This window comes from Sinohyriopsis cumingii, chromosome 15 (genome assembly GCF_028554795.1).
Source record: "Sinohyriopsis cumingii isolate HCF-2022 chromosome 15, ASM2855479v2, whole genome shotgun sequence".
NCBI lineage: Eukaryota > Metazoa > Mollusca > Bivalvia > Unionida > Unionidae > Sinohyriopsis > Sinohyriopsis cumingii.
This window is the reverse complement of record NC_142975.1, coordinates 132762932-132787904: the sequence shown is the minus strand read 5'-3', so window position 1 is coordinate 132787904 and position 24973 is coordinate 132762932. Positions and strand designations below refer to the sequence as shown.

The 24973-nt window shown below is 36.2% G+C and overlaps 1 protein-coding gene across 2 annotated transcripts in view; it reads right to left on the bottom strand.

The window, feature by feature from the left end:
• Positions 1 to 24973, bottom strand: part of LOC149782797 (CD109 antigen-like) — a 642407-nt gene that overhangs the window by 15751 nt on the left and 601683 nt on the right. For both annotated transcript variants that reach the window (XM_089934311.1, XM_089934312.1), the window contains exons 28-34: positions 21474 to 21603; positions 20551 to 20713; positions 18023 to 18109; positions 15428 to 15605; positions 8408 to 8610; positions 7428 to 7595; positions 191 to 253 (exon numbers count right to left, since the gene is read on the bottom strand). In XM_089934311.1, coding sequence (XP_089790437.1) covers positions 191 to 253; positions 7428 to 7595; positions 8408 to 8610; positions 15428 to 15605; positions 18023 to 18109; positions 20551 to 20713; positions 21474 to 21603 — 992 coding nt within the window. The remainder of the gene's footprint in view (positions 1 to 190; positions 254 to 7427; positions 7596 to 8407; positions 8611 to 15427; positions 15606 to 18022; positions 18110 to 20550; positions 20714 to 21473; positions 21604 to 24973) is intronic.

Here is a 24973-nt window from a genome sequence, read left to right as displayed (position 1 = left end):
ATAAAAGAACATACATGTAGACCCTAAGTTTTATGAAAGTACATTATGCCATGACATATCTGGGTCTATGAAGTTGCTTTCAGTTGGTTAGATGCCATGCATAAATAAATTTTGTTTTACAGAAGGTTTACTGATTATAATGAAGAAATCTGACAACCTTCAGTGGAACTTGCCATTAGTTGCTACTTACAGACAAAAGAGGCATGCCTGATCCCGTTGCTGTAACTATTACTTCATCCATGCCATCCGGAATCTGAAATGAAAATATTTTGTATTTAAAATCACAACATTTCAGCAAGCATACAAATTTTTCCAATTTTACAAGGAAACTTTAATGGCCATAACATAATTCTTAATTAGTATTACTGGCCACAATCTACTATCATAATGTGACAGCTTCAAGTGAACTGAAGGTTGAATCGTGCTGGAATAAGACTTAACCTTTGTTTCTCATATAAAAATCTAACCTGTGCTTCTCATATGATGTTCATGATGTCCTAGTCTTGCTCCCCAAAAAACAAACTGTCATCTTGAAGAAATTATATTCTTGCATTGCTTAAAGAGCCTCTAATTAAGTTAACCTTTCCCAAACAATTTAGGATTTGTTATCAGTGCCAGATTTCCATAAGTTTTCATCTGTCATCATTTCATGATAAAAACATAACTTGTGCTTAAAAACTTAAAACATTTGTATGTAAATACCAGTATATATTTTATCAGCAGATGTGGTGAAATCATTTTCAAAATATATTTTGTGAAGATTTTAATTGCTGTGCTTGCATTACATTTTTCAAAAGTATCAGTCTGAGACAATAGGTGAACCCGTCGACAGACAGAATGGTAATAATGGCAGACATGGCGGTGTCTAGAAAGTGTCTCTTCATTAGACAGGCTGTATTCATAATTCATCTGGCACTTACATTACGAAAAATATACAAGTCATCAAAAACATGATCTAAATATATGTGATTGAAGATTTAACTAGAATTTTTTAAACAATTATTTCGAATTTTTGTGAAAATACAATAAAAGTAGCAAAACAAATAAGATCTAACCATAGATATCAATATTACAAGTATATAACACTCAATATTAAAACCATATATTTGCAATCCAATCAGTGAACTGTTGTAACAAAATTAATATGTGTAGCCATATTAAGAAAAAATCTGTTTCTAAAAATAGATACACCCACATGACATACACAGCACCATTTTACTCTCAGCTGTTTAGCGATTCAGTTGGAAATATGGATCTAATTCATTCAAAGATCAACTTTAGCGATTCATTAGAAATATGGATAATTCATTCATAGATCAACTTTAGTGCTTCAATTGGAAATATGGATCTAATTCATTCATAGATCAACTTTAGCGATTCATTAGAAATATGGATCTAATTCGATCATAGATCAACTTTAGTGCTTCAGTTGGAAATATGGATCTAATTCATTCATAGATCAACTTAAGCGATTCATTAGAAATATGGATCTAATTCATTCATTGATCAACTTTAGTGCTTCAGTTGGAAATATGGATCTAATTCATTCATAGATCAACTTTAGTGCTTCAGTTGGAAATATGGATCTAATTCATTCATAGATCAACTTTAGTGCTTTAGTTAATCTTTTATGAATAGCTACGGTAATCTTTTATTGTCAACAATGAAATTAAACATCAATGTTTAAAGGTATTATATATTTTGAGATTGAAAATATTCACACTTCATGCGTTATTAATTACAGAATTTTTAAGCACAGTTTGATTGATTTACAAAAAGATATTTTCTCAGGTTATTAATTCACTTGCCTTGCTTTCCATACCTGGGCATATTAAAGGTTATTAAAAACATATTTCAAAGTACATTATTGTTATTTGTCATTAGTTATGTGGTTAAGCATAGGGTAAATCTATATTGTTATACACGTTTTTAATAAAAAAATATTACCTTACCAAAGAATGTTTCATTTCACTGAAAAGTTGATCTCGAATATAAATATCCACTATCCAGTAAAGCACTTGTTTTCAGACTTTTGTGTTCATTGAGGGGAAAAAATATGACAATAAAAAGAACTATCTACAATTGTATTGGAGCACATAATAGTTATTCCTCTAAAATGACCTTGCTTTGATGAAACACAGTGATATTCCATTTTGCAGAAATGGACATTACAAATGACAGCCAAATTGGTTTCGTCTCTTTTCTCCATGCAGTATTTGCAGTTTGATTATCTTTCTTTTCAGTGTCTGCAGTCTGTGTTTGTCAGTAATGGCCTGTGTCACTGGGGCTACATGGCTATTTTTGCCACATGGCAATCTTCCAATATGGAAGACACAAAATTTAAAAAAAAAAAACAATAATCTTAAATTTTAAGTCTGTTAATTAATTTACTATCAAGACTGCAAGCAAAATAAAACAAAATAGGAGCACAAAATAAACTTACATCAATCACAATGTGAATCAAGTATCCAGAGCTAACTAATATCGTACAAAAGTCAATAAATAGGGCAGTTCCATTACAAAAGTTTATGATTAGCCTTATTTTAGTTCCCTATAACTTTTTAAGATTTCAATGACAACAAAATATGCTACAGTGATTGAACCCGCTTTAGTGCTTTAAGACTAATCTTTGTCCATGTGTTTGGAAAAGTTTGAGAATACAGGATCAGGTCACATTTGTACATTTATAAAGGTGGAGGATATTAAAATTTTCATATTGTAACCTTAAAAACCTTTCTTGTTATTGTTGTTGTAGGGTTTAACGCCATTTTTCAGCACATGATGGTATAACGGTACCAATTGCGCAAGTCCAGGTGGGCGGAGCTTAAGGTGTATGGAACATTGTATTCAGAATTAAAGAACAAAACTAGCTGTGATTGGTGCATTATGTAAGACTTGTACTTTCTGTTTGGCTTAAAAAAAAGTTGAGCCTCTTGGCAACATGTGAGTTTGTGTTAATTTCTATCTAGATCATATTTTGTATTTTTTATGATTTTTTTAAAATATGGTACACATGACTGAAAATGTGCTTGTTGTGACTAGATAACTCTTACCCCTGTCTAGTTCCAGTAGAGTTATCTCTCTTAAATGCAATGGAGTACCTGGTTATGTCATTGTCAAATTGACAATCTAGCATTGTTCTATATGACAGCGTGTGACATGCATGCCCAAGTAGGACAGAAAGTATATTTATTTCACAAAACATTAGCATTGAGGTATATGGAAAAACAATTGGTACCGTGATACCTAAAGGAAAGAATAGCCTCACAGTGTTTCCATAGAAACGCATACATGTGGGCGGCATTTATGAACTATACTAGTTTGATGTAGGAAAACAAATGTATGCTGAACACTTTTGGTCAAATATTGAAAGTTCTTTAAGAATAAAATGTATGAAATCTTTAGAAAATAGCACAAGATGGCTTTGGATGGGGACTTTTGATAACTATAGCTATGATAGATATAGACTTGTGTTACCTGATGCCTTTATGTATGTGCTGTTACCTCCTAGATTGGAATGCATGCAACAAAATAAGTTATGTAAACATAATATAGTTGATTTTGGCCAAATATTGGCTATTGTACCTGCAAAAGATGAAAAATCATGTGTACAAAAACAACTATCTTGTTCTTGTAAGGCATGCCATAAACCAGGATAGAGAACATTCTAAGTACACTTGTAGATAGATCACTTGTACCATGTGGGATGTTCTGGCATGAGTAATTTTTAGGTAATTTATTAAGGATTTGGTATTCCTTCCCATTTTGATTTGAATTGTCCTGCTCTAATTGTCCCTTTTTTTTTTACACTCTCCTGCTTTGAAATTGTTCATGTAGTTAGTTCAGTTCTCTTGCATTCCCTTTTGTTGAAGTAGCAGTGAATACCAACAAACAAGAACAGTTTCCTTAAGTCAGCATTTCCCATTGGCACTTGTATAAGCCCAATTATAATCTACTATTGACTTTCAATTAATCCTATTTCTTTCTGTCAAGCTGCTCCTGTGGAATTTCCATGTTTGGTCCAACATTACAGAATGATAACCATTTTAGTCACACAGTGCGTATTCATTCCATTCAAATCCACACTGTTCTTGAAACTTTGCATCCCATCGCAAGAATCCAAATTGGCATGAGATGATATCTGCATGGTTATGGAAGGCTGCACTCTACATGCCGGCATTGTAGAAAATATGAACTATGTGATATGAAAGAGCTGCGTCATCTTAGAAATTAAAATTACATGACTCTTGAGGTCTCCACTAAACATAGGAGTCTAAATGTTAGGTTCTCACTTTGTCAGTAATGTATTTTGAGATAATTTAATTGCAATAAAGTTAATACAGGTTGTTGATGAACTCATCTATATTACATGGATAATGTATTCAAGGTTACCACACCTTATGTATATCATTCAGTTATCTCCCTTACACCAGTCATAACATTTCAAGGAAATAAAATCTCACATTTTTAGTGACTGATTATGAAAATAAAGAGAAGATTTGTGAAGTATTATATTAGCCCTCAATCTTGATGCAAATGTAAGTAGAAGCAATTTGATAATTTCTCACAGTAAAGTTTACAAGTTTAAAAACTGATAAGGTATGTTCTGCTTGGCTCTGAGATAAGTTTCTCTCTATCTTATGCCAATTATTATTAAATTCTTATTTAGAAGAAATATACTTTATATGTATCTATATTATCTAAATTATTCACCCTTTTATATTAGATGGAAATGAACACAACTTCACTTGAAATTTGGGTCCTGTAAGGGATGTTATAGCACAGTTGCCTTTGGGCTGTCCTTGGACCTGTTGGGCCCTGCCCCATATATTTGTCCAAGGTAAGGTCATCAAACTTTCACTTGTCATTTTTCGCATTGCTGATTTTGCCACCTTTAATTCCTTTATCATAAGCTACCTCTCCCTTTTAGATAAACACTTTCCTCCTGTTTTTAACTCCATTTGATGTGCTATACTTAGTGTTTATATTTGGCATTTTTCTGTATTTTATTCCCCTAATTTCACCTCCCAATCCAAACATAACCACTTAGAAGCTGCGATTTACTATATTTGGTGACTGACTGGCTTATTGAAACAATTTTATTCACATTACAAAGGAGGAAAGCTTACTATTTGTGTTACAAAGAGGATGGGTAGGTGGACCTTTGTGTGAGGACTGGTGGTTAGTGACCTCTTGTATCTGTAGATAGTGTAAAGTGGTCAAAGCTTATACTTTATAATAAGATTGGGTCATGTCCACCTGTCTCTGATGTTAAGTTTTGCACCTACCAAACAAATATAAATTCCTTTCTTTTAGGTGAATTGTACATTTTGAAGTAGGACAGGTGCATACTATTTGGTACATTGACCTTTGACCTAGTTATTACATAATATGATATAATGTGATTTATCCCATATCACCTATGTGAAGTTCAATAATTGCTGATATGAATAAGATACAACTCATAGTTGAAAGAATTAATTTTATTTCAAAAGATGATTTTGATGGTGAAGCAAAAGTATGAAAACAATAGTTCAAACAGCTCAATGACATTTCTATACACATTCATATAAGACATAGGTTAGTACCTCATCAAATTGTTTTTCACAAGTGAGACTAAGTATATTTGTTACTTATACAGTCCCGAACTATTTCACAGATTATTGGAAAAATTAAGGTTTGCTATAGGTATAACGGTACCAATTGCGCAAGTCCAGGTGGGCGGAGCTTAAGGTGTATGGAACATTGTATTCAGAATTAAAGAACAAAACTAGCTGTGATTGGTGCATTATGTAAGACTTGTACTTTCTGTTTGGCTTAAAAAAAAGTTGAGCCTCTTGGCAACATGTGAGTTTGTGTTAATTTCTATCTAGATCATATTTTGTATTTTTTATGATTTTTTTAAAATATGGTACACATGACTGAAAATGTGCTTGTTGTGACTAGATAACTCTTACCCCTGTCTAGTTCCAGTAGAGTTATCTCTCTTAAATGCAATGGAGTACCTGGTTATGTCATTGTCAAATTGACAATCTAGCATTGTTCTATATGACAGCGTGTGACATGCATGCCCAAGTAGGACAGAAAGTATATTTATTTCACAAAACATTAGCATTGAGGTATATGGAAAAACAATTGGTACCGTGATACCTGATAGGCTATACATGGCAGCCAGTATTAATGGTGGAGGAAGAACCCAGGAAATCCCTGGGAAGAACCACCGACCCACGAAAAGCTACTGGCAAGCTTTCTCACATACCCACATTAGCCGAATCCGAGACTCGAACTCACGCAGACAGAGGTGAGATGGCAGTGATCCATAATGGAGAGCGCTTTAGACCACTTGGCCACTTGGGCCCCCTCTTGATATATGAAGGATTGTAGCAAATTTTCATATCCTTCTCGTAGGACAAAACTTACACAATATATTGATGAAATTTGGGATAAAATACTAAGGTACATCAATTCTCAGCATATCACTGTATCTGTAACTTTATTAATCAATCAATTCATCCTTCTGTCCAAGAAAAACATGGAAAATTTCCACAAAATTTCATTAATTTGCATAAACTATTATCTCCATAATCATCTAAGATGACTGAATGTGCAAAAAGCTTGATTCCAAGTACCATAAATACCCATTTATAAGTCAAGTCCAACTGCAAACAACACAGACCCCAATCTGCTAAAGCATAACACACCAGCAGATTAGGGTCTATGTTGTCTGGTCGACTGATTATTCCTAACAAACTGCACAGACATAGATCTGCTGGTGCATTATGCAATGGGAGATCCAGATCTGTGAAGTTGGACTTGATTTATAAGCAGGTGTATATGGTAATTAAACTGCCACAATGTAACATCAACAAATTTGCCCAAAGCTGAAAACTTGTTCTGTTTTCACCTTACGTCTCCATCACATTAATGTTTATATAAAAGTGGAAATTTTCACTTTTATATCTCTAGCAATTTGTTTTGAAAGCTGTCGAATGAGTGAAGATGCTTGAAATATAGAAAAACAGCAGATGACAAAAGGTAAAATAAACTGCATCTTTAGTTCTCAGAACTGAGTTATAGCATATCTTAAACTCTGGTGATTTTGCAGATATAGAAAAATTATATATGATATGATAATTAGTTTTGATGGGATTTATTATCATAATCTCATTTCGGTCATCAATTGCTAAAATTTATCCACTGCTAAAAATGCTCACTATGCAGTAAACAAAAGGGTTCCACAGACTACAAGGTCTCATGTGTAAACTGTGCCATGTCATACCATCCCTCTATGTGACTGCTAAAAAGTTCAACAAGCAATTTTAATACAAAATTTGAATGTTCATCATTGTCCCTCCCCCCCCCCCTCCAGGAAAGTAATATATGTGTCCCCTACAAATTATGTTGGCACAAAAATTCTTTCTTAGTACCTCTTGTTGCTGGAACAGGAGAGAGTTGTCAGCCATGATTCTAAGATTACTAATCTGCTGTTCTGTGTTGGGCAACTTCCTGGCCTTAATGCTCAGCTTAATGTTGGGGTTTGCTTGTCCTGTGATTGTAGCATATTCTGCCAGAGCCTGCAGACCAACCACAGTGTCCTGCAATAGTGGCAGCAATATAAAATCATGAACGACTATTTAAATGCAAAAATAATAATAATAATAATAATAAAAATAAAATCTTTTTGTCAGAACTGTGCGGAATACTTATTTCTTTTACATTAGCATGCATTCACATATACAGATAGTGTTGCGTCCAGCCTGTTTTAGGAAGGTGCTTCATCCTGCACTCCCTAGATGACACTTTGCCCTTTCTGGGCACATCCTACCCTCTTTTTGGTCTACTCTGTCTTAAATCTTCATATATTTAATACATTGCATATATCAAATTCTACATGTGTATTTGGGTATCCATTTGACATATATATATATATATATATATATATATATATATATATATATATATATATATATATATATATATAAAAAGCTGCTCCATCTATTAAAAATATCATTTCTTTATTACTGCACTTGCCATTGATGATTTAAAAAACATTTAAAAAAATTCATAACCAACAACCCATAAAAAATGTATTGCATTTATGTCAATCATTCTTTCCATTTCAGGCAAATGAATAAACTATTACCATCAATTGCAATATTATGAAAAACCTAACAAAGAATTTATCCATGGAAGGTAAATAAGATTGAAACCAGAAATATAATATAAATGATAGGAATATGCACCAGTAATTTGCAGAATTTTATCTTTTTAATGCCATTTTCAAGTAAAATTTAACAAAGAAAAAGTGCCATTAACACTGGGTCAAAATGATTTTCAAGAAATAATATCTGAACATGCTTCAGTCTCTGCTATGTGATTATGTTAATTAGGTCAGAAGGAAGCAAACCTGTGTGGACTCAAATCCTCCATTTTCTGAGCGAAGTGTAAGAAGATGTCGAATTAAGTTGGTAGCATGTGACACATCCTCCTCACTCCGATGAAGACTGTACAGTTTTAGATGGGTTAAAACAGCATAGCCATGGAGCTCAACTTGGGAGCTTCGTGGAAAATTTGGTCCAGTATTATAATACATGCTCTTGAATTCTGGATCTGAAAAGTAAATGGAATGTGACTTATTCAAAAGACCACAAATTACATCCAACTACCCCATCCAGAAGAGACTGGTGGTATTATACTGGCCAGAAAGAATTTGCAGGTATTCAATATCCTTGCTCCTTTCATTCATTTTTAAGCTGCAAAGTATTTAAACCATCTCAAGAAAAACTAAGGTATTTATTGCTCTGATAACATGTAATTCACAAGAAAAAGACAAACACTGTTACGGCCACATACATTGATGTTATGGATAGAAGATCTGGTGTCTGATACTGTCAAGACATACCCACAAGGTAATTTGGCTAAATCCATAATTATCAATTACCTCCATTCACCCCACCAGGAGGGGCCCCGAGTGGTCTAAAGCGCTCACCGTTACGTATCACTACCATCTCACCTCTGTCTGCGTGAGTTCAAGTCTCAGCCTCAGCTAACGTTGGTATGTGAGAAAGCCTGCCAGCAGCTTCTTGTGGGTCGGTGGTTCTTCCCAGGGTTTTCCAGGGTTCTTCCTCCACCAATTGTACTGGCCGCCATGTATAGCCTATTTTGTGCTGAAAAATGGCATTAAACCCTACAACAACAACAATCACCCCACCAGGAAGAAGCCACTGAACAGGCATCTTTAGAAATATTCACAAACTGGGTTTGATAAAAATGTATTCATACTTTTGGTTTTTATTATACAACCATTACAGATAACAAAAGTCCCTCAAAGGGATTGACACTCTACTGACAAAAAGGAATTAATTGGTCTATTCTGGACAGGCTGTTTGCTAATGCATTCATCTTGCCTGGAATGTAGCGAACTCAGATTGTGCCATTCACTGAGGCTGCAGAGAGGAAAAGGTTCCAGACCGTCATTCAAAGAGAAGGGGCATGTGTATCTCCTTGTCATCATAGGTACACTACGACAGACATTTTGTCTGAGGCGATCATGACACATCAGTCCCTTATTAGGTTGATGTGCCCTTGCAATGCTAGAAATACTGCTTTCATTTCTAGGCTGTTGATGTGAAGAGACAATTCGAGTCCAGGAACTGTGGAGAATTATGCACTCTAGCTTTAAAAGGGCTCCTCAGCCTGAATCTGTTGTATCTGCAAACAGGTAGGAATGGAGATCGGGTGCATGCATGGGAACCCCCATCAGGAATCTGTCCTGATTCATCCACCAAAGTAAATGGTGGTGAAAAACTGGTCCTAAAGCGATTGGAGTAAATATAGAGAATCTCTGTGAGGTTTCAACCTTGCCAGAAGGATGAAATGTAGAGGACCCATGTGAAGACATTCTAAACGAACCAATTCGGCAGATAAAACGGTTTTCGCTTCTAGCGTCTCTAGGAGAGCCAGGATTCAATCTACCTGATCCAGGGGAACCTGGACCAAGTTTTGGTTTGTGAGGAAGTTCATCCCCGCATAAATAAAGTCCTGTGATGGAACGAGTTCCATATTCTTGAGGTTGGGTGGGAGACCCAATCGAGTTATGGTGGACCAAGAGCGGAACAGATCCTGATGAAAGGACTGAACATGGACATGGTGAATCAGCCAGTCATCAAAATAATGGTGAATTGATGTTCCTGGTATTCAATAGTAGGCCGCTACTAATCCCATAACCTGGGTGAAGACTCTGGGTGCGGAAGAGATTCTGAATGGCAGAACCTGAAATTGAAAAACTTCCTGGTCTAGGCAAAAACAAAGATATTTGTGGTATGGAGGAAAAAATGGGGATGTGTAAATAGATATCCTGGAGGTCAATGCTTTTCTTGGTGACCAAGAAGATTCGGAAGTAGAAGGTGGGAGCCTGATCATTTAAAACCCTCTCGACTGCTACTTTCTGCAAATAGGTGTGCACATCTTCCCTTAATTCCACCAGATTGGACTGGGGAAAGAGAAAAGGGGTCTTTGATGGTGGGGGTTGTTCCTGAAACTGGAGTGATAAACCCTCATTTACAAAGGAGAGGACCCAACCATCACCATTGTCCGTGATGCTTGACCAAGCCTCTGAGGAAAGGCAAACACCTACTGGAATGTTTGTAAAGGGGATGCATGGCAGGAGAGGAGGTCATTTGCTAAGGCTCCTCCTCCCCTTCCTGCCAAAGTATTAAAAAATGGTGGGTTAGAAAAAGAGGGTCTTGGCTTCTAGAGGAAATAGCTTAACAAAGGTCAGCATGTGAGGCTATAGTTACAGTTACAAGTAAACGGGTTTTCTGTTCCATGGCATCAAGACCTGCCCAGGATCTCGAAGAAATACCGACTTTGGCCACATCAGCATCCAAAGGAGGAGGTTTGATAGGCCACTTTCGGGAATTTACCTGACAGCTGGAAGAAAAGATACAGGGTCTCAACATAGAGGGAGGAACAGCCCACCCACTATGCTGTTGAGCAATATTTTGGCCTTGAGAAAACCTCCCTGAAATTTCCTCAATCATAGAAGAATGTGGGATTAGTAAGAGGTCTGGTTGAGGTGGTACCCCGGTGATATTTTCCAAACTAGAAAGGATCTTTCTGTACTGTTTGCCCGATAGTTTGTCCCACAAGTGTGTGTGTGTGTGTGGGGGGTAACAAATGGTAAACCTCGTTTACCACCTTATCAAAGGACCAGACCTCTTTCTTCTTCATCCACCTCAGATGAAGGAGTGGGCCTGAGAGGAGGTGTCATTGCCACAGCTTCTGTCTCAAACTCACTGGAGTCAACAACGATGGAGAGAGCATCATCATCCTCATAGTCAAGGACACACTGAGTTGGAAAGTGGCTGGAGGTCACTATGTCCCCTGATGGAGGGGGCATAGGAGTACTATGTGCAGCATCAGTTTGACTGGTATGGCAAGGTCCAGTAGTCCATGGGGGCATAACAGTGAAAGGCCCCCACATCCCATAAGGGTTCATAGGTATAATTGGGTGGGTGGGGCACCAAAACGGTCCCCATCCCTAGCCTCAATCCTGTGTATGAATTGTAAATCCTGCACAGGGTAAAACGGTGGAAGGGGAGAGGGAGAAGCTCGGTCCTGGTTCTTTCCCCATACCATGAGGTCGATGAGTGATAGATGGAGACGACATCATTTTCACTCTGTGCATCATAGATGTGATGTGTTCTCTCCCTAATGGAAGGGGCCAACACACTGTCAGAGGCACAATATGTATTGCAGTGCTCAACCTCCCTAAAGGGAGGGTTCAACCCATGGCTTTGGTGCTCAACCACCATCAAAGGAGTGTGCAAACCACTGTCATGGTGCTCAACCTCCTTATAGGGAGGGCACAACCTGCTATTGCAGTGCTCTACCTCCTCAATAAGAGTGTGCAACCCACGGTCACAGTGCTCTACCTCCCCAACAGGAAGGAGCAACCCGCTATCCTGAAGTAAAAATGCAGTTAGGGACATGAGAACTTTCTGTCATCTCACAACCTCTGAAGATGTTTGTGAGATCTGGAAGAAAAACCAGAAAATTCAGATGAAGAAGAGGGCAAGTTCTTCCATCTTTGATAGATATGCCTGGAATCTACCAAAAATTACAAAATGTGCAACGTTTTATCTGAGTGCACATAGAGCACTTGATACAGTCTGTGTGAGTATCCCATGAGGCCTTCTTGTTGCCACACTGCCCTACAGACTGTTTTGCTGAGGTTGTTTTATTTTTTGTTCTTTTTTTAAATAGTGGTGTGGTCCTTTGTCATGAAAACTCAACTTACCACAAATAAACAAAAGATGGAAATTATCGTTGAAGTATTTATTGAAAGAAACAAGATATTCCAGTTCTGATTACTTATTTATTGAGGTAATATGCAAATACACGAATGTCAACGTGAGTGTTCTATGAAGGTATAACTTTTTTTATTGAGTTGAAAATAAAAAATCGAGGAAAAGATGTCCTCAACATTTGAATGGGGCCTGTTATTGTTCCCAGAATATAGGGACTTACCTGTAACATTCAGTTAAGTAAGAAGTTCTAAGGGGGAAAAACAAAAAGCTACAATACGGCTTTTAGAAATGAACGGACAGTAGCAACACTGAGAATTATAAACACTGTAGTATATTAGTTGTCCACAGGCATTAATTTCTCGGTCATAATGGCTTCAGACATCAATACAGCATGGCGTCCATGAAAAGAATGTCATATAGGTACATCTACCTTCAGCGCATGGCCTGCGGCAGAGTGGTCTGCAAAAGGTCAAAGGGTCATACTGACATTAATCCACTCTGGGAGGATGTATTCACATTATACAGATGGTATATTTTCAGCATGAAAATAGATAGCAATAGTGACAGGGTAAGTAATATTAATAAGTGAAGCTTTAGAGGAGCTCTATCATGAATAATACATTTACCATTCACATCCAAAGTATTATACAAGTAGTGAATGGGAAGTTTATATTCAATTTAATCAGGCTGAAAATCACATTTAAAGATGGCCAAACTTTCACATATGCAAGGGTTTCATTGTCAAAAACAGAGCCTGACTATGCCAATATGATCATGTGACACATCAAAATAGTAACCTATGGCACAAAAAGCATGAGAGTAGATGTGTGTGTGATTTGGATTTTTAATGTAGCTTTAATAATTTGTCAGTCATATAGCTATGATGTCTGCAGTGTGGCAGTTTATAGTGGTGTCTAGCACTAGGGCATCATGCTGCAGACATGTAGCACGACGTCCCACCCAGTCACATTATCCTGACACTAGGCCGACCAGTCCTAACACTAACCTCTTAATGCTGAGCACCAAGTGAGGCAGCTGTTAGTACCATTTTTGTAAGTCTTTGGTATGGCTTGGCCGGGGATCGAACCCATGACCTCCTGCATCCAAGGCAGACACTCTAACCACTAGGCCACCAAAGTGGTTTGAGAGTGGATGTTGATGCTTTCATATTAATTTGTGTGATAATAAAAGACGTACTGTTGTCACCAATGGAATGAAAAAGTTTTAATTATAGTAATTTACTGTCATTTAAGTATAGCAATTTTAATATTTACCATTCACATTCAAGGTATATACAAGTAGTGAATGGAAATAGGTAAACAACATATAGCAACCTATGCACATTGCAGTTAAAGATGATGATATTATTATCATTATTTCTTCCAATGGAAAAAGAGAAAGATTTAAAAGCTTATGGCTTTTGTATGAATGTGTTGGTAGGTTGATCTCATCGTATTTGTGAAGGTGAGTTCCTTGGATTACTATGTATTCAAAATATGCAAATGTTGGCAAACATGAAAATTTGATTTTTTCCTTTCGAAGATGATTTTAACCCTTTACCTCATGCAAGCACCTTTGGACACCTCTACTCCATTTGCATGGAAGTGCCTTTTGACGTCTATACTCCATTCACATGGAAGCACCTTTTGATGTCTGCTGTAAACATCAGCCATTTTAAGCTGGTTTTGTAGTGTCACCTTCAGGGCAAACCCTCTATTAAATACTACATTCATTTCTGTGAATGACAATTACGTCACATCACATGGTCACTGATTATGCTCTGGTCGATATCTGCTATTTAAAGTAACTGGTTCATAATCTCCACTCTCCAAAATGGAGGTCGCGGATTTCATTCTGTACTTACAAAGTTTTCATGATTAGAATCACAACTATTAAAGATTCAATAACTTAGGTAAAGGCTCTGATATTGATGTAGGCAGCAATTAGTTTTTGTAAATTATCAAATTCAGATGACTTAGTGATGTAGAAGTGGACACAAATCTTGTAAATTTCGAGTATGAGAAATGGCAGCTATGGTTGGTCACGTGGTCTCACTGACTTGACGGTGAATGACTTCTCTCAAGATTTTAAAGCACATAAAAAATTCTTCCATGAAAAATAATTACACAGCAATAACAATCAGACTTTACTCTTAAATTTTTCCACACATAGATGTGTACCAAAATATAAAATGGTTAAAATTGCTGTTAAACATAACATACACTACATTGCTTAACAGTTAACAGGCAGGCCTATGCGTATGGAGTCAAATAGGTAACAGGTGTTCTATTTATAGTGCGCAGCACTGGGTAACTATGCTCTATGAGGTAAAGGGTTAAGATACGGAATTATGATTGATATTATGGTAATGGACAGCAACATTGTTTTACATCCAGATATTTATACAAAACTTGACTTTTCTCTTTCCAAGAACATTGATTTAAATGTTTTTTGCAAACATAAACTAAACTCATTCTTTGAAACACTGTAGGCTAAGAATAGATCTGATCAGGGTAAAATTATACTCAGAATCCTTTGTCATAATAGTTACACTTCTATTAGTGTATGCTATCTTCACAATGGGTCTAAACAGACAAAATGGTTTTGATTTAAATATAGGAGAATTACTGGTAGGTCTTTGTTAATCTGGCTTGAATAATTATATTAAATAATGGCTTTAAAGGTCCTTGATGTGATGTGATACCTGAAAAATAGTTAATAAATACGAAATATAAACTAAAACTAATTCATAAATTATAATACCCTAATGAATGCATATGCAGTCTATACAATGCACATACCTGTCAACTTTCACACCAGGAAAAAAAACTATCCTGATTTTTGGGGTGGTTCCACACCTACCTCCCAATTTCATAATATTTCTCAATTTGTGCAGAGAACTCCCAATTATTACATTATGTCTGTCAATCAAAATTAATTTCTGTGCCATTGCTCTGTTATGGACTTCAGGAGACTTTAGAAATAGTCATAGTTTCAACAAAACACAATGTGGACAAATTTATTGATTATTAATCAACTACTGAATGGTTAGTAGAAACAAATTATTGATCTCAACATTTGATCAAATTCACAATGCTGCAAAGAAATATACATACCATTGCTATCTGCAGTAATCACAATATTAGATTTCAATCTGGACATGGCCTCTTGTGCTGCGCTTGCATCACCTGACACTGCGAACGCATATGCTGCAAGTGCATGATGATACGAGTTGTCTATGTTACCAATATTGTTCTTCAAGTAAGAAATAGCTCTGGCAGCAACGGCTGTATACTGAAATTATGGGGGAAAAATATCACATGGGAATCTTTCATTGTAATTTCTAAGTAAAAAACTTGCATCTGTGACTTTGTGGTTAAAATTTATTCCAAAATAAGATATCTCCCTAGATTATGCAAGATCTGTGTTCGCAGCTATTTTGAAACAAGATTATATGACTTAATGGAGAATTCCTCAAAACTTCAAATTTCTATAGATGTATTAATTGTGATATATACTCACTTACAAGTTATGTCCAAGTGATTACTCCTAGCAAACTGCACAGACCTAGATCTACCAGTGCATTATGGGTCTGTGCAGTGAACTTGATTTGTAAGTGAGCACATACAACACCATATTTCCCAGTTTTAGATATACTGTTACTAAATATATGCTTCTGAGTTTATACTGGGCATTTTGTGTTCATCCCCTCCCCCCAACACAAAAAATAAAAATATACAAACCTTTACATTTCTTTGTAAACTGTGTACTGTTTACATTTAAATATGCCTTAACAATAAGCACTAAAACAAAACCTGATCAAATTATTAAAAATTTCCCTATGGCAAAAATAAGCTGCTACAAGGTAAATTTTGTATCTAGTTTTTGTCTGTAAAGATGAAATTTGCACTGAAAACCTATTGGCATTTAAGATTTTAATCTAAATGATTTATCTTTCATTCTTCTTAAACTTTTCTTTTTCTAAATAATAAGAGTCCCCAGAAGGCACTGACATTTCCAGTAATCCAAAACAGACCGTTTCTTCATTTTAACTAGCAAGCATTAAAACCATCTCTGATATTCTTGAGAAATAAAAAGATTTTCACACTGGCCATTGTGGTGGATGTATTGGATGAAATCAGTGCTGCTGTCAATCAGGACCAACTAGATATCGTAAGAAGTATTTTGGTGAAAACCTCATGTCAATAGAACTTTTGTAAACGAGGCGAAGCAGTAACAAGATTTTCAGAATGGTTGCCATTGCTGCCGTATTAAATGTCAGGTTGGCACATTTTCATTTCAAACCAATTGGACATCATAAAAAGTATTTGGTGAAAGCCCTATTTAGACATTACCGGCTGTATAGGACGAATAGCAAAAACATGATTCTGAAGATGGCCACAGTGGTAGCAATAACAAAACTGTCATGAGGGATGCCATAGTGGCTATACTGGATATCAGATTGGCACCACATTTCAGATCAATTGGATATCAGAAGAAGTCTGTTGGTCACAGCCCAGTGTATATATAGCCAATCACCTAGTGGATGTCAGACTGGCACCACATTTCCAACCAAATGGATATCATAAGAAGTCTGTTGGTCACAGCCCAGTGTATATATAGCCAATCACCTAGTGGATGTCAGACTGGTACCACATTTCAGATCAACTGGATATCAGAAGTCTTTTGGTCACAACCTAGTGCATATATAGCCAGCCATCTAGTGGATGTCAGATTGGCACCAATTTCAGACCAACTGGATAGTCTTTTGTCACAACCAAGTGTATGTATAGCCAGCCATCTAGTGGATGTCAGATTGGCAACATATTTCAGACCAACTGGATAGACTTTTGGTCACAACCCAGTGTACAGCTAGCCATCTAGTGGATGTCAGACTGGCACCACATTTCAAACCAACTGGATATCGTAAGAAGTCTTTTGGTCACAACCCAGTGTATGTATAGCCAGCCATCTAGAAGAAGTAGCATTAACAAGATTTTCATGATGTCTGCAGGGGTGGGCATGTTTGAGATCAGACTGGTACCATTTTCATTTAGGATCAACAAGACATCCTAAAAAGCCTTTTAGTGAAATGCCATGTTGATATGACCATTCAAGTAAGAGGGATAGTGCTAAGAAGAGTTTAAAAATGGTCACTGTAATGGCCACTGTAATGCTGTAATGGTCACTCTAATGGTCACTGTAATGGCCATATCATCCAAGCTGCACCATTTTCATTATTTAGGACCAAAAATACCTTCAGATGAATGTGTGTGTGTGTGTGTAATGTTTTATGTGTGTGTGTAATGTTTTATGACTTTTGTTGTTGTTGTTGTTGTTGTGGGGTTTAACGCCATTTTTCAACACAAGATAGGCTATGCATGGCAGCCAGTATTAATGGTGGAGGAAGAACCCAGGAAAACTCCGGGAAGAACCACCAACCCACGAGAAGCTACTGGCAAGCTTTCTCACATACCCACATTAGCCAAATCCTGTTTTATGGCAATCCTCCAAAAAGTTTAAGAGAAATGGCAATAACAAACTTGTGCTAATTGATAGATTGATAGAAGATGGACAAGGCAACCAATAATCTCTTCTGATTTATGCCCAGAAGGGATAAAGACAAATACTCCTTATATGTGGCTTACCATATTAAGACTAGACACTAACACAAATTCATTAGTTATTGGAACATAAATAGTTAAACTTACATTTGAATCATTATCCCAGAGGTCCTTTGCTTCTTGAATGGCAATAAGAATGTATGCTGTAAGTCCAAAACCTTGGCTTGTTTCACTCTGAAAATACACATCATACAATGCAAGCTATTCTGAAAGGCAGTGTGTCATAGCAGAGATGAGACAGGAATAATTAAATATTCAAAGCATATTCTTGTTTTGTGACTATTCAAAACCCAAACTAGTATTCAAATATTCATGCACTGTTTAAAAGAAATTTAAATGGTTGTTCACTTAAAAGTCAGTAATGTAGATGTTATAAGCTGTACATGTGTCAGCGGAGAGATTTTAGAATAGCTCCATTTAAGTTGTTGGGTTTCAGTAGTTTGCTGTTACAGTAAAGTTTGATACCCTCTTCTCTTCTTAATGCCATTTTTCAGCACACTATAGGCTATACATGGCGGCCAGTATTAATGGTGGAGGAAGAACCCGGGAAAACCATGGAAAGAACCACTGACCCTCAAGAAGCTACTGGCAAGCTTTCTCACATACCCACATTGGCTGAATCCGAGACTTGAACCTATGCAGACAGAGGTGAGATGGCAGTGATCCGTAACGGAGAGCACTTTAGACCACTCGGCCACTCAGGGCCCCACCTCTTCTCTATGAAATCCTTTAAGATATTCTGCTTTATTAATTAAACTAGTAATAGAGTTTCTGCCCTTCTTTACCTGTAGACTGTCTTCAGCATCAATGGAACATATATGGTTGTAGTTTGAATGTAAAGTGGAAAACAACAACTGCATTTGTTAGATTTTTAGTACAAATCCTCAGACAATTTACTTAAGATGACTAAAATGTCATTTAATTAGGTGACTGCATTCATCATTTTCAATGCAGTTTGGCATGGGGTGTGGGTGTCAATAACCACCAAAGTAGACAAAGAACAAGAATATGGATTTGGATAGCTTCATTACCATCTACAAATATTTAAATCAAATCTGAATACACATCTGGATATTCAAAAATGAAAAATTTGTATTCAATTCTGCTCTATGGCCTAGTAGTTGGCTCTATGGCCTAGTAGTTTGTAAACAGCTTAGTAGGCAGCATAGATGACTAGCTGTTGGCTTCTAGGTTTAGAGCTAGACATTAAATGGCTCAGTGGTTGATGCTGTGACCTGAGAGTTGGCTCCATGGCCTAGAAGCTGGCCTAGAGGTAAAGTGATTAGCCTCTTATATTGGCAAAATTTCATAATCTAGCTAACACTACCTATTCAACAGGATTGCATTCCATGTAATTTAACACAAACTTTTAGTTTCATTGAAAAATTTCACAAACATCAGATGAAAGATTATATAAATTTTAAATGGTATATATTAATGAAGACTATCTAGGTGTCTAACCATTCTGCCCCAAGGACTGACAAGCAGATCAGATAATGAGTCACACATAGGTCAAGTGAGACACATTTGATTCCTGGTCAGGTATAATGCTACATTTGATTTGACTCAAGAGAATTACTGAATCTGTCTCACCTCTTTAATTGTCAATGTTTCCCTTCAATAAAGTATAAAAAGAGAATTATATTCCAGCTCTAAGACTAAAGCAAAGCATATTTGTATTCTAGAAGAATAATCCATTTGAGATGGCCAAGTGTGTGAGATATTCCTGAAAATTAGGCCTCTATTTCTCCTGTTAGTAAACTGGGGAACATGTAAAACAACATGGTTTATTTTGGAAGTAATACATTCCCCCAATCAACATAAAAATCAGGGTGGTTGTCATACACTGAAGGACTACCTTTGGAGATGCTACAATTGGAGTACCAGTAGTTCAAGTTTTCTGGCAAAGAAATGCTAGTACTCTGATGTTCAATTTTCTCACAAATTACAAACTTTCCCATAGACTTTGCATTAAAGCCATTCCCATTTGGCAAACTTTCCCACTGACTTTGTATTTAAGCCATTCCCATCTGGCAAACTTTCCCATTGACTTTGCATTTAAGCCATTCCCATTTGACAAACTTTCCGCCTGACTTTGCATTCAAGCCATTCCCATTTCTACATATTTTTCAAATCTTTATCCAAACTTGCTACGTCAGTATCTCTATCATTTTGTAAGCATACTTCTTTCTTTCCATTTCCATCAGTTTCTGTTATACAAAGATTCATCTGACAAATATATATTTTTGACCAATCAGGACGCTCTTTACAATTACCATTTTTTAAATAATATATGAACATATACTATTATAAGAATTATTACATAATGGGACTGGAGAGAGCTGTTATTTTAAAACCTGATCGCAAAAAATTATTTTTTTTAAAACAGACAGTATAAAGGAAAATTGGATTCAGGCCAGGAGAAAAGTGGGAATTCTGCTTTAAATTGAAATAAAATCATCACTTATCACACTGTAGTGTGTTATAACAAGGATATCTATATCACTCTCTCTTTCTCTCTCTCTCTCCATATATATATTTTCATTTTGGGTGAATATGTAATCATTCTAAAATTGTATAATTATTCCCAAAAAAACACATGCATATACACAAACCTGCATTTCTCTGTGAATGACATTTCCTGGTTCAATAAATGAGCCATCTTTGTTGATGTATTGTGTGAGAAAATCAATGGTTCTCTTGAGGACATTTAAATCGACGGTGATAAGGTTTAAGCGGAATGTTTGTGCAAACGACTTCAACACAAAGGCAGATAACCTGAAATAATATTAAAAAGAAATTTCTTTTTTGAAATTAACAAAAAATTAAACTATTCCTAACTCTCAGTATTTGGAGCACATTATGATGGCAGAGATTAAAATTAAAAAAAAAAAGTCTTTGTAAGTATTTTCTGGGGGTATCCATAAATAATATCAAAAATGTTCTTGTGACATTATCAGATCCAGTACGTCAAGTGTGGTGTTAAGATTGTATGAGACTGAGAGTTTAGAATATATACTAGGCGTATCTGTAACACCTGGCCTAACACCTATAAATTGGCAAATCAGGTAAATTTAAGAGGTGGTGCAACCCTCCATCTAAATCCGATATTGATTTCAACGGCATTAAATTCAATGGTGCTCTTTGCATTCCAACATGCATTTGAAGAAGTTATACTTACTGGTTATCCCTCTATGTCATTTGACTTATATTCCAAATACAATCATTTGACACTCTGGTTAAGTACATGAGTACTCTGAGTTTATTATTACACTCTTTGCATTATATTTATGATATATTAATGTCCCATTAGTGCAGTGCTATCCAACCTTTTTGACACCATGGGCCACTGAAAAATGTTTTTCTTGAAGCCGAGGGCCGCAGCAGAAAACTGAAAAGCAATGACTAAATAGCTGCTAGAGCTCTGGTAGGCCATTTAAAATCAGGCTGCGGGCTGTGGGTTGGACAGCACTGCACTAGTGTATCAACATTTACTGTTATAACAAATCAAACTCAAAAAAATGTCTGGATAACAAACCAAGAACTGCCTGGAACTCCAGTTGTAGTTTTCTCATTGTCAGGTCCCCGCATACATGAGCAGGCACCCTGCTCTCCAAAAGCACTGAATGATCCATCACTGTGCTGGTACTGAAGCTCTCTCTGATACCCTGATGAAAGAAAATTCAAACTTTAATACCGGTAATCAGAGTTTCAATTTCCACAGTGATCCATCTCTTTATGAGGTCTTCTGATGTCCATCCCTCATTAACAGTCAACTTTATGTTGGACCAAGTATATAAATCTCAAGAGTCCATATTTTCATTGCAAGGAGAACTGAACTCTTCAAAGAGGACCCGTGTATAATGAACACCGATACATCAAATTTCCAGATACATTGCTCGGACTCTTCTCAATGGACCTCACCACAACAACTTTACAGATACATTTTTAACTCTTCATAATGGACCTTGCTATGACAATATCCCAGATACATTGCTGACTCTTCATAATGGACCTTGCTATGACAATATCCAGAAAAACTGCTGACTCTTCATAATGAACACTGCTATGACAATATCCCAGATACATTGCTGACTCTTCATAATGGACCTCACTATGACAAATTCCCAGATACACTGTTGATTCTTCATAATGAACTTCACCATGACAAATTCCCAGATACACTGTTGACTCTTCATAATAAACTTCACCATGACAAATTCCCAGATACACTGTTGATTCTTCATAATGAACTTCACCATGACAAATTCCCAGATACACTGTTGATTCTTCATAATGAACTTCACCATGACAAATTCCCAGATACTGTTGATTCTTCATAATGAACTTCACCATGACAAATTACCCATTAAATTGCTGACTCTTCATAATGAATTTCACAATGACAAATTCCCAGATACACTGTTGACTCTTCATAATGAACTTCACCATGAAAATTTCCCAGATACACTGTTGACTCTTCATAATGAACTTCACCATGACAATTACCCAATATATTGCTGGCTCTTCATAATGAAATTCACCATGACAATTACCCAATACATTGCTGGCTCTTCATAATAAACTTCACCATGACAAATTCCCAGATACACTGTTGACTCTTCGTAATGAACTTCACCATGACAAATTACCCAATACATTGCTGGCTCTTCATAATAAACTTCACTATGACAAATTCCCAGATACACTGTTGATTCTTCATAATGAACTTCACCATGACAAATTCCCAGATACACTGTTGACACTTCATAATGAACTTCACCATGACAAATTCCCAGATACACTGCTGATTCTTCGTAATGAACTTCACCATGACAAATTACCCATTACATTGCTGACTCTTCATAATGAATTTCACCATGACAAATTCCCAGATACACTGTTGACTCTTTATAATGAACTTGACAATGACATATTCCCAGATACATTGTTGACTCTTCTTAATGAACTTTACAATGACATATTCCCAGATACATTGTTGACTCTTCATAATGCCAAACTCACTATGACAAATTACCTGATACATTGCTGACACTTCATAATGCCAACCTAACTACATCAAATCTGCAGATACATGGTTGACTCTTCATAACGAACCTCACTATAATAAATTACTTGACACACTGCTGACTCTTCATAATGCCAACCTCACTATGACAAATTTGCAGATACATTGCTGACTCTTCTTAATGAATCTCACTATGTGATTTCAGACTTTACATAACACTATTCATTGGAGCCATAATACCGATCCATGTTATACGTGAGGCCATCTTATAAAAAAGAAATGTTTCAACAAGTGTGTGTGACATAATAGAGCATAAAAACATGAAAATAAATACCATTTACTCAATTATAAGTAAATCCTACTGCAAACAACACTGACCCTGATCTGCCATCATATAATCTGCCAGTAGATCAGGGTCTGTGTTGTTTGTTCTACTGACTGCTCCAAATTTAATAAACCTTGATCTGCCTTCACATTTTGCATTTTGGCAAATCTGGGTCTGTACATTTTACTGATGACAATAACTTTTATGTGAGTACTGTATATATGTACTTAACAGAAATGTGAAACGACACAATTTTTATCCCATTAGTCAAGAAGTAAAATTATATTAAATAAATCTAACATCAATAATAAAACAAATTTGAATCAATTTAATTGGATCCATAACAAAATCTGCATCAAAAAGACAGAAAGTGGTAAGCTGAGGGGGATTACAATGAAGGGACACTGTACAATGTACTAAAATGATGTATGAAAAGGAGTGTACATTGCTTTGACAACAATGCTCATAATGGATATGTCCAACTGAAAGAGAAACAGCTGATTTTAATGTGGGAGCATGATCAAATTAATTATAAATCAAACGTTGCTAACACCATGACAAATATATGGAAAACATTTATTGATTTTCAATGTTTTGCAAATAATGACATTTTTCTCGATATTTCATTTCCTCACTGTGTCTCTAAGGAAGGAATTATTTTGTCTTCATAGATGGCATATTGTTCATTGTTTCTTTACAGTGTGAAGCAACTACAAATTGTATGAAATAAATTCCTATAAATGAAAGTAACTTCACAATACTTATATAAGATCTTCTGTTTTGTTTGTTTTCTGGCGTTAAACCCTACAACAACAACAATCATTCCATTTTATGCAATTGCAGACAACATAAATAACTTTAATTGTTGTAGGGTTTAACGCCATTTTTCAGCACACAATAGGCTATGCATGGTGGCCAGTATTAATGTATTAATGGTGCAGGAAGAACCCGGGAAAACCCCGGGAAGAACCATCGACCCATGAGAACATATAGAATATATACATCTGCATTTAATTATGCAAATTAGGGACATAATTGGAGATGGTATGTTTGTTAGTTTCCTACAAAGAATTTCTAAACGCTTTTGTAATTTAACATATTTCACTTTAACCCAGAGCCTAACTTTGCAAATAATTTTATAAAACTCTCCAGTTAAATGTATCATGTCTTTATATCTGGACAGTATTTGGTTATATTTTTGAGTGTGTTTGGGAAGTATTTGGGTGTAACTGGATATAGTTGGGCAGTATTTGGGTGTATTTGGGTATATCTGGGTGTATTTGGGAAGTATCTGGGTATATTTGGGTGTATTTGGGTAGTATTTGGGTATACTAGGGTGTATTTGTGAGGTGACACTGATTTGGTGAGGTACAGAGTACTCCAAGCATCCAACCCACTTCAGCCACGAGCAAGGCCTTGAGGAGTATATCCTGTGTTCTGGCTCACATCAGAAGGAAGAGGCATTTGCATGTGCCATTACTTGTCTGTGCATTTTAAGTTGTGTTTGAGATTGCAAACAGGATCTTGCATGGTTGCTGTTCTCGACCTGTCTATGGAAGAGAGCAAGCGAGTTATGACACTTTTGTTACCGACGGATGGTAGTATATTTTGGGCTACAAGAGTGGTTGTGTCAAGAAAACTGCTGAACCCTCTGATCTGAACTGAAGAGTGCGGGTCAACATAA